General features: G+C 68.3%; 1 protein-coding gene across 2 annotated transcripts; it reads left to right on the forward strand.

The window, feature by feature from the left end:
• The first annotated feature begins 110 nt into the window (after window positions 1-110).
• Window positions 111-9,490, forward strand: PLEKHG3 (pleckstrin homology and RhoGEF domain containing G3). 2 transcript variants are annotated; one of them, XM_063397709.1, is made up of 16 exons: window positions 111-1,392; window positions 3,926-4,239; window positions 4,328-4,428; window positions 4,527-4,596; window positions 4,708-4,754; window positions 4,852-5,002; window positions 5,200-5,334; window positions 5,449-5,631; window positions 5,821-5,913; window positions 5,999-6,085; window positions 6,198-6,231; window positions 6,317-6,424; window positions 6,587-6,790; window positions 6,882-7,159; window positions 7,406-7,477; window positions 7,649-9,490. In XM_063397709.1, the coding sequence occupies exons 1-16, from the start codon at window positions 1,179-1,181 to the stop codon at window positions 8,969-8,971; spliced, it is 3,414 nt and encodes a 1,137-aa protein (XP_063253779.1). In that variant the 5' UTR covers window positions 111-1,178; the 3' UTR covers window positions 8,972-9,490. The 2 variants fall into 2 exon arrangements, with proteins under 2 accessions (XP_063253779.1, XP_063253778.1); XM_063397708.1 differs by having other exon boundaries at window positions 7,406-9,485.
• The last annotated feature ends 155 nt before the right edge of the window (window positions 9,491-9,645 follow it).

Genomic DNA, 9,645 nt, shown 5'->3' on the forward strand with positions numbered 1-9,645 from the left:
AGAGGGATCTGGGGAGAGGGATCTGGGATGGACATGTGGGAAGGGGACTGTGGGGAGGGGAGAATGGGGAGGTGTGGGGAAGGGGCTACAGGGAGGGGGGAAGAGGAGGGGCTATAGGGAGAGTGGATATGGGGAGAAGATAGAGGGGATTTGGGGAAAGGGTTTGAGGATGAACTATGAAATTTGGGCCAGGACACTGGGGGACAGGAGAGAAGGTCTGGTTTAGTGGGGGCATGTGCCCTCAGGAGCACACACCCTGCCAGCTCCTAACACCCCCTGTGCCCATACCTCATCCCGGTGAAGCGGCCACAGCCACCTTCCTGGCCGTGTCCAGCACACTGGACCCAGCCACTGGCAGAGCACATGTTCCCACAGTGGTGAGGGCAGTGGGGACCCCACCGTCCCATGGATGCCACACGTTCCCCACAATACCACACAGTGCCAGTGCCAGTGCCAGTGCTGGGCCTGGCCAGGCTCCCACTCTGCTGGGAACAATCCGGCCTTTGAGCGGGACCCGGTGCCGGCGGCACAAGGCTCCTGCCCATAGAATGGGTCCATTCTGGTGGCAGGTGCCGCGAGGGGCCGGGGGCTCCAGCTGGCCCCCAGCTTTGTGGGGGGGTTGAAGCCCCCCCATGTTGGTGTGCAGAGTTGGCACACAGTTGGATTTGGGGGCTCAAGTGTCACGGCAGTGCCAGGGCCGTACACCAGTCATGGAAGGGGCTGAGGTGGGATGGAGGGGCACTGGGATCACGCCCCACCCGTGGGCCCCCATCCCGCCTGGGCACCGAGGGGTGCCCTGCATCCACCCCGTGCCTGTGGCAATGGGTGTCTGTGTCCCTGTCTATGTCCCCTCAGGCAGGAATGGAGGGTGTCCATGGCTGGGGCTGGGACCCTTTTGGGGTGCCCGTGTCCCCCTGGGTGACCCGGTGGCTGCAGGCTCCCATCCGCCATGCTCGGTGCACCCCGGGACAGGATCAGGACTGTCCCGGTACTGGATTAGGACTGTCCCGGGACCATCTCGGGACTGCCTGGACAGTACCGGGACCACGCCATAAGCACGCCTAATTCTGTACCGGAACAGTACCAGGACCGTGCCGGGACAGTACCTGAACCATCTCTAGACCATACCTGGACTGAGCCGGGACCGTGCAGGACTGTACCAAGACTGGACCGGAACCATGCCTGGACCGGACCGGGGCCGGCACCGTACCGGATCGTGCCCCGCGGTCTCTCCCGGGCTGCCTACGGTACCGTCCCGCTCCCATTCCCGGGAGTCCCCCGTTCCCGGGGCCGGGCGGGGCGGCCGCTGTCCCCGCCCCGGGGCGCTCCCGACGCTTCCTGCGGGCACGGCCGGGACGGGGCGGGTCGGGGCAGCGGCGGTAGCGGAGCGCGGTGAGTCCGGCCCGGGCGGGAACGGGGCACGGCCGTGGGGTCTGCGGGAGGGGAGCCGGGGGTCCCCGCCAGGCGGGAAGGGCCGGTCCCGGGGGTCCCCGGCAGCGGGGGGTTTCCCGGTAGGGCAGGATCCGGGGGTCCCGGTGCTACGGGAGCCGTTGCATCCCGGTGAAGCGGGAGCCGAGGGTCCCGGTGGAGGGGGAGTTGTTGCATCCCAGTGGAGTGGGATCCCTGGGTCCCGATGGGGCGGGAGCCGTTGCATTCCCGCGCGGCTGGATCTGTGGGTCCCGGTGGAGCAGGATCCGTGGGTCCCGGTGGAGCAGGATCCACGGGCCCCGGTTAGGCAGGATTCGTGACTCTAGGGATGCCCGGAGTGAGGCAGGAGCTGGGGGTCCCCACGAAGCGGGAGTTGGGGACACTGGGGTCCCCGAGGGGCAGGGGACAGCAGGACCTTGGGGTGCTGGGAGACCCCCGGGACAGGCACCCAGACAAATTGGGGGTGGTTCTCAGGCCGAGCCGGGGGTGCAGGAGAGGCTGTGGCACGTGGGGTGACCCCGGACAGGGGTCTCAGTGGGAAGTGGGGCTGTCCTGCGCCCCTTCTGAGGGATTAGGCGGCGCGACGCCATGGGAGCCGGGCACTAAGAGGCTTTGTCAGCCCGCGGGTCGGTGACGCCTTGTCCCGGGAATGCCGTGACACGGGGACCCCCGTGGTGCCGAGCCCCCCGAGTCCCCGCGGGCGGGAGCGCCGGCGCCCAGCCCGTGCCCGCCGGGCAGCGGCGGTGCCAGCCGGGGCCGGGAGCGACGGCCGCGGCAGCTGCGCCGGAGCCGGCGGCGACCTCCCCGCTCCCAAGGCCGCTGGGATTCTGGAAAACGCCTGGAAATGGTGAACCGCCTGCCCTTATATGGCTCCGGCGGGCTGGCGCGCCGCGGCTCAACTCCCGGCGTGCTGTGCCGTGCCGTGCCGGGATCCTGGGAAAACGCCGTGGGCTGTGCCTCGCACCCCAACTCCCGCGCTGGAATGTGCAACGGGGCCGGCGATCCCACGGCGGGGAGAAAATCCCGCCTCACTCCAGCCGGTCCCGGAGGCTCGGCACAACAAACCCGGCCCCTGCCTCAGTTTCCCTCACCGGGGAGTTCTGGGGACCCGCCAGAGCCCCCTGTTCGGCACTCCGGGGGATTCGCCCGTTCTCTGTGGCGGGGCTGGGGAGGGTCGGGGCCGTGAAGGTCAGAGCTAATCCGACCCTGAGCAGGCGGCAGCGGGAGGGCTCTGGGCGGCCGCCTGCCCACCGAGGTGATACTGGGGGGTAAGAGGATCAACCCCCCCTTCGATCACCGGGGCGGGATGACGGTGGCCGACGGGCCAAGGCGAGTGGCCGCGGTGCCGGTGACGTGGGACCGGTGCCGTAATCCCGGTGCTCTGAGCGGATTAGGGTGGCCGGGGGTGGCTTTCGGGGACGAGGTGCGGTAGCCACAAATCCCCGGGTGTTAGATGGGGGAGCCCCTGTCTGGTCCCCCAGTGCCACCTGGGGGTCTTGTCTGTCCCCCCGGCAGGGTGGGATAGGGTCCGCTGCCGGAAGGGGTGCTCGGGGTCTGTTGTCTCTGGTATCACCGGCTGGGTGTCCCCCCGGGGTCGAGGTGACCCAGGACCGGGTGCCCCATTCCTGTAGGGGTGAGGAATTTGGGGGCTGGGGGAGCTGCTCCCCAAATCACCCAGATCCGGGTGCCCAGGAGGTGCCCCGTGGCAGGGCCACATGTGCCAGCACCCGGGGTCCCGGGCTGTGGGACCCCTGGGGACAGCGGCCCGAACCCCTCTTAGGAGGCACCACAGCGGCGTTTTGGGGGGCTCCTGGCGTGCTCGGGGAAGCCCCGGGGAGGGCGGTGGCTGAATGGCGGCCACGCAGCACGGTGGGTGTGGGGAAGCGCCGGCGGGAACCGGCCCGACCGGTTGGGTGCCGGCACCGGGGGTGCCGGGGGGCTCGGGCGGCCACGCCGCCGGCGCGGCACGTGGCACAGCTCAAGGTCACTGTCCTCAGGGCCACCCGCCGCGGTGACCGGGCTCGGTGGCCTCGACACTCCCACACGCTTTGCCACTGGCCGCTGTTTTCTGGGTGTCCCAGCCGTTGTTTGTGGCACTGAGCGGTTTTCGGTGGCACGGGAGGATCCCGGTGGCACCGGTGGTCCGGAAGGGCGAGCCGGCGCTGAGCTCACCTGGAAGGTGTCCCGCGGGTGCGGCGGTGACGCATGGCCCCGGTGGGTGGGGGCAGAGGCGCTCGTCCCACCTGGTCCCAGCACGGTCCCCGGGGCTGGGATGAGGAGGAGGAGGGGCTGAATTCCCAAATCTCAGCATTGGTGATCTGTGCAGAGACTCTGTTGTGCTGTACACAGGGATTTTCGGGTTTGGGGGATGCTAGCACCTCTTGGCATAGAAGGTTTGGCCGTCAGGACTCTTCATCAGGGGGTGTCCCTCCTTGTGCCACACGCCACCTGTATTTGGGGGCTCTCGGCACCCCCTAACCTACCATTCTCCCCCCAGAGCTACCCTGTGCCCCCCTGGTGCCGGGGGATGCCGGGATGCCGGTTCCCGCATGCCCGCAGCGCCCTACCCTGAGCCTGGAGCCCGGCTGTGCCATGGAGGATCCGCCCGGCAGCAGGACCGAGACGTGGGCCGAGGGGCTCCATAATGCCAACAACAACGCATCCCCGGGGGGGTGGCCAGGTGCCCGCGGTGGGCACCCCCTGGCAGCTTTCGGGGGTCCCGGGGCCAAGCCCAGCTACCTGGACCGCGTGGTGCAGGAGATCGTGGAGTCAGAGCGCACCTACGCCCGCGACCTGCGCAGCATCGTGGAGGTGGGTGCCAGGGGATGCGTGGGGGCACGCCCCTCAGACACGGTTTGGGGTTGAGGGGTGCAGTGGTGCCACCGTGGGTGCCCGGCAGGGTTACCTGGGCAAGATCATCGACGCGGAGGAGCCGGTGCTGCGACCGGAGCAGGTCAGCGCGCTCTTCGGGAACATCGAGGACATCTACGAGCTCAGCAGGTGGGGGAGCAGGTGACACTGGGAGGTGACAGGGGTGTGACCCTGTCCCGTGGGTGTGTGGGGAGCTGTGGTCACCTCGTCCTCTCTGTGCCCCCCAGCAACCTCCTGCAAAACCTGGAGAGCTGTGCCAATGACCCCGTTGCTGTGGCTGTGTGCTTCGTCACCCGGGTAAGGGCCAGCAAAGTGGAGGGCACGGGGAGCACAGTGGGGACACCAGGGGTGACACCAGAGGGGACACATGGTCATACCAGGCTCTCACTGTGTTCCCCTTACTTGCAGAGCCAGGAATTTGCCATCTACACCCAGTACTGCAACAACTACCCGAGGTGGGTTGGGGGCACAGCTGGGTGAGCAGGGGGGTGGGCAGGGGGCACACGGGTGGGCAAGGGCGGGCAGGGATCTGAGCCCCCTCCCTGCCTGCAGCTCGGTGGCAGCACTGACGGAGTGCATGAGGAGCAAGGTCCAGGCACGGTTCCTGCGGGAATGCCAGGAGCGGCTGCGCCACGCGCTGCCCCTCGGGGCCTACCTGCTTAAGCCTGTCCAGAGGATCCTCAAGTACCACCTGCTGCTCCAGGTGAGTGCCTGGTGCCTGGCATGGTGTGGGCGCCTGCTGTGGCGTGGGCGCCTGGCACAGCCTGGGGTGACACAGGGAGGGGCTGCAGGCATCTGGCCTAGCCAGAGGTGGCACAGGGACACGGCGTGGGTGCCTGGAGCAGGCCAGGCACCTGGCACGGCACATTCCTGCCTCCTGATGCCGCGTGCTGTGCCCAGGAGATCGCCAGGCGCTTCGAGCACAAGGCAGGGGACGACTACGAGCTGGTGCTGGAGGCCATCGACACCATGACCTGCGTGGCCTGGTACATCAATGACATGAAGCGCAAGCACGAGCACGCCATCCGCCAGCAGGTGGGCACCGGGGGGACACCAGGGTGACACCGCAGGGGCGGTGGGTGGCACCAGGTGGCATGAGGTGGGCAGCGTGGTAGGGGTGCTGATGCCCCTGTCTCTGTGTCCATGCAGGAGATCCAGTCGCTGCTGCTGGGCTGGAAGGGGCCGGACCTGACAAGCTACGGGGAGCTGGTGCTGGAGGGCACATTTCGGGCACAGCGGGTGCGCCACGACCGCGCCCTCTTCCTCTTCGACAAGGCCCTGCTCATCACCAAGCGCCGTGGCGACCACTACGTCTACAAGAGCCACATCCCGGTGCGGGATAAGGACAGGGGACTCTGAGGGTGACAGGGGTGGGGAGCCCACTGGGTGCCAGGAACTCCCGTGGGTGCTGGGGTTGGGGGAACTGGGGAATGCTGGGGATAGGGGAGCCCCGTGCATGTCAGGGACCCTGGTGGGTGCTGGGGTGGGCAGTTCCAGGGATGCTGATGCCTCTCTTGGCAGTGCTCTTCGCTGATGCTGATTGAGAGCACGCGGGACTCCCTGTGCTTCAGCCTAGCACACTACAAGCATGGCAAGCAGCAGCACAGCCTGCAGGTAGGGGGGCATGGGTTGGGAGGGCACCCTGGGGACCCCCCTGGGACCCCCTACCCGACCCCACCACCCTCGCTGTGCCCCTCAGGCCAAGAGTGTGGAGGAGAAGCGCGTGTGGACTCACCACATCAAGCGGCTCATCCTGGAGAACCACCATGCCACCATCCCCCAAAAGGTGAGGGTGGTGGGGTGGGCACCTCAGGGACTCCAGGCACCTCATGGCACAGCTATGGGGGGCAGCTGTACACCACCTTTGCCCCATTTCTCTCCATCCTCCCTCCACCCAGGCTAAGGAAGCCATCCTGGAGATGGACCTGTTCTGTAAGTGCCACCAGTGCCCTACCATTCCCTCTCTGCCTCACTCTGTACCGCCCGTTTTCCCTGGTGTCACTCCCTGTCCCCACAGACCCCCCGCGCCTGCCCCGCTGCAGCCCCGAGCGCCTGAAGAAGAGCTGGTCTTGCCAGCCCCTGGGTGACGCTGCCACCGAGCCACTCCAGGGACGCCGGCAGTCTGGTGAGAGCCACGTGTCACCAGTGTTCCTGCTGTCCCAAGCATTCCCACCACGCTGCCCCATCGTCACCCCTTCACCAGGGCCAAGCTGTGGTTGGGTGACACCAACGCCTGTAGGGAGGGTGGCACTGGGTGCTGATGGTGCCCCTGTCCCTGTTCCCACAGAGCCCTTCCAGCACCAGGGGCACACGGAGACGCTGCTGGAGCGGCTGCAGGGGCACGGAGGGCACAGGCAGTCGGGTGTGGACAGCGGACGGGACCAGGGGGCTCGGGGTGCCGATGAGTTGGGGGACACGGGGGTGAGGCCACTGTCACCTCCCCTCCCCCCAGAGCCCAGCAAGCACAACCTGTGGCACCTGGGCGAGCAAGGTGAGCTGGCACCGTGGTGGCTGGGGAGTGGTGGGGGGAATTTTGGGTGCTCCCTCCACTAATCTCTGCTTTTCTCTACCCCGGCTGGCAGGGCTGAAGGTAAGGCCGGGTGTGGTGGGTTGGGGTGCCCGGTGCCTCCAGCCCTGGCACGGGGCGCTGAGCCCGGCGCTCACCCCCACACAGAACACCAGCGGTGATGGGGCGCTCCTGGAAGTGGGGGAGCCACCCCAGCAGCCCAGAGCCTGGGCAGCGGCTGAGGGCATGGTGACAGAGGAAGAGGAGGAGGAGGAAGATGAGGCTTTGGGCAAGGACAGCCAGGACAAGGTGCCGGGGGCCAGGGATCTGCTGTTGGAGCCCCAGGAGGAGCAGGTACCTACACCAGCCCTTCAAACCCCAGGGAGGGCATGCAGAGCACCCCAAATCACTTCTGGGGCACTCCCACATCACTCCTGGGGTACCCCACATCACTACTGGGACATTTCACACCACTCCAGGGGGCCTCATGTTGCTCCCAGTGCCCCCTCCCAGGGCCCCATGGCTTGGTTGGGATTTATCCTGCTCAGAGCACCTGGGTGACCCTCTCAGCTCATGATTCCTCACATTTATCTCATCCAGGCTGGGGGGCACCCATGGGTGCCAGAGGGACCCAAGCGGCCGAGCAGCTGGGGGCCGGGGAGCTGTGAGAAGGTCAGTGCAACCCCCCGGCCCTCACCTGGGGCTGCCCAGGGACCCAGCACGCACCTCCCTAACAGCAATGCTGGGGAGCACCCCAAGGTCCCCAAATCCCCATCCCTGGTGGGGACCCTGGCGCTGCCCAGTGGGGACAAGGAACCGGAGCGTGCTGCGGAGGATTTGCAGGTGCTGAGCAGCGAGGAGGAGGAGGAGGAGGAAGAGGAGGGAGAAGGAGCCGCCAGCATCCTGCCACCCTCAGTGCTGGACCAGGCCAGTGTCATCGCGGAGCGGTTCGGCGGCGGCGGCAGCTTGTCCCGCAGGAGCAGCCTGGTGCTGGAGGGACCCCTGGGACGCACCCCCAGCCACGGCGGCAGCACCCTCAGCCTGGATGGGGGCCCCCCGCTCGAACCTGGGGAGCCCATGGGGTCCAGCAGTGCCATCCCCTCGCCCGAGCCCTTCACCAGAGCCCGCCGGGAATCGCTGCTCTCCAACCGGGACCGCCTGCTCCTCGACAAGATCAAGAGTTACTACGGCCACGCCGAGCACCGCGATGCCGGTTTCGGCGTGCGCCGCCGCGAGAGCCTCTCCTTCATCCCCAAGGGGCTGGTGCGGAGCTCCGTGTGCCGCCTCAATGGGCTCCCGCGGCCCCCCGAGAGCCCCGAGCCCCCCGCCCAGCCCGAGGCACCAGAGCCATGCCAGGAGAACGGGGTGCAGCCCCCCGAGCCGCTGCTCATCGTGGAGGAGGATGACGTGGGCCCCGCGGCGTCACCCCCGGGGCCAGCCCCGCAGCTGCTGCTGACACCGCCTCACCCGGGCACCAAGGTGTACCAGCTGGCACGGCAGTACAGCCTCCGCATCAAGAGCCGCCGCGCCGCCACCCGCCGCCCCCCGCTGCTGCTGCAGGAGGACGGGGACCCCCCTCCCAGCACCCCTTCGCTGGCCGTGCCCCGGGACGAGGCGCTGGCGGCGTCCCCGGCCCCGCGTGCTCCCCGCAGCCCCTCGAGCCCCGTGGGCGCCGAGCCCTTTGCCTGGCCCGACGTGCGGGAGCTCCGTGCCCGTTTCGGAGCCCCACGGCCGCCGCCGGTGAGCCGCAGCCGCTCGGCGCCCGAGGGTCCCAGCCGCGGTGGGCGCCCGGCCGGGAAGGAGCGGGGCGGCGGCCGGAGCCGCAGCGCCGAGGCCAGCGGGGGCTCCGACACCCCGAACGCGGTGCCCGCGCGGCACAGCAGTGACGGGGCGCTGTGGGTGGCAGCCGAAGCCCCTCTGGGGCCCGGGCAGCGGGTGCTGGTGCTGGAGCGGCTGCCGGAGCCCCCGGCCTACGTGCAGATCCGCTCGCCCACCACACGGGAGAAGATCTGCCTGAAGGCGGTGGTGGAGCGCTGCAAAGCCTACCAGGCATCCGAGGAGTACCGGCGGCGCTGCCCCGAGCCCCCCGGCAGCCCCGAGCCGCTGCGCCACGGCCTCGTCAGGGACCTGCGGCAGAAGTTTCAGACCCTCGATGCTGCCAGCTAGGGGCAGGGACGGGTAGAAGGGGTGTCCTGTCGACCCCCACGTGGACCCCCAACCTTCCTGGGAGAAGGAGCACCAGATGGACCACCAGCTTACCTGGAAGAAGGGGCACCCCATGGCCCCCCAGGCTGTTTGGAAGAAGGAGCCCTTTGGGAAATTGCAATCTGCCCAGGTGAAGGGGCACCTCCTGGGAGAGGGAGCACCCCATGGACACCCAGCTTGTGAAGAAGGGGCACCTCATGGACTGCCCTAACCCACCTGGCAGAAAGAGCACCCTAGGGACTCCCAACCTGCTCTGGACAAGGACGCCCTCTGTTCTCTCTGCCCACAGGACCAGGGGCACCCCAAGAACCACCCTACAAGCGCCAGAGGCCACTCGTGCCCCACAGGCACCCAGCACTGCACCCTGCTTGCTTTCACATCTTTATTAGAAAAAAAACCCCAAACTGAACCCAAAGTTCCTCTGTGGTCGCCCACCCTCCCCCACCCTCCAGGGTGTCTCAGCCCGGCTGTGGGGTGCAGCAGGCCCCCCTATCCCGGCTGGGGGGGGGCACGGGATGGGGGGTGCCAGAGAGGGGCCCCCATGGGCTGACGCTCTTTGGTTGGTGCCCGCGGGGGCCGGAGGGGTCCCCCCTCTGCACCCACGCGCTGCGGGGGGTGGTTATGGCTTTGGGGGG

The sequence above is a fragment of the Prinia subflava genome, chromosome 5 (genome assembly GCF_021018805.1).
Source record: "Prinia subflava isolate CZ2003 ecotype Zambia chromosome 5, Cam_Psub_1.2, whole genome shotgun sequence".
NCBI lineage: Eukaryota > Metazoa > Chordata > Aves > Passeriformes > Cisticolidae > Prinia > Prinia subflava.

What these genes read in the sequence shown, in the direction of transcription:
- PLEKHG3 (XM_063397708.1), top strand. Translation starts at nt 1,179, where the DNA reads ATGCCTGGACCGGACCGGGGCCGGCACCGTACCGGATCGTGCCCCGCG. An exon ending in CCTGGAGATGGACCTGTTCT is followed by an intron (nt 6,232 to 6,316) that starts GTAAGTGCCACC and finishes CTGTCCCCACAG; the next exon opens with ACCCCCCGCGCCTGCCCCGC. An exon ending in CCAGGGACGCCGGCAGTCTG is followed by an intron (nt 6,425 to 6,586) that starts GTGAGAGCCACG and finishes CTGTTCCCACAG; the next exon opens with AGCCCTTCCAGCACCAGGGG.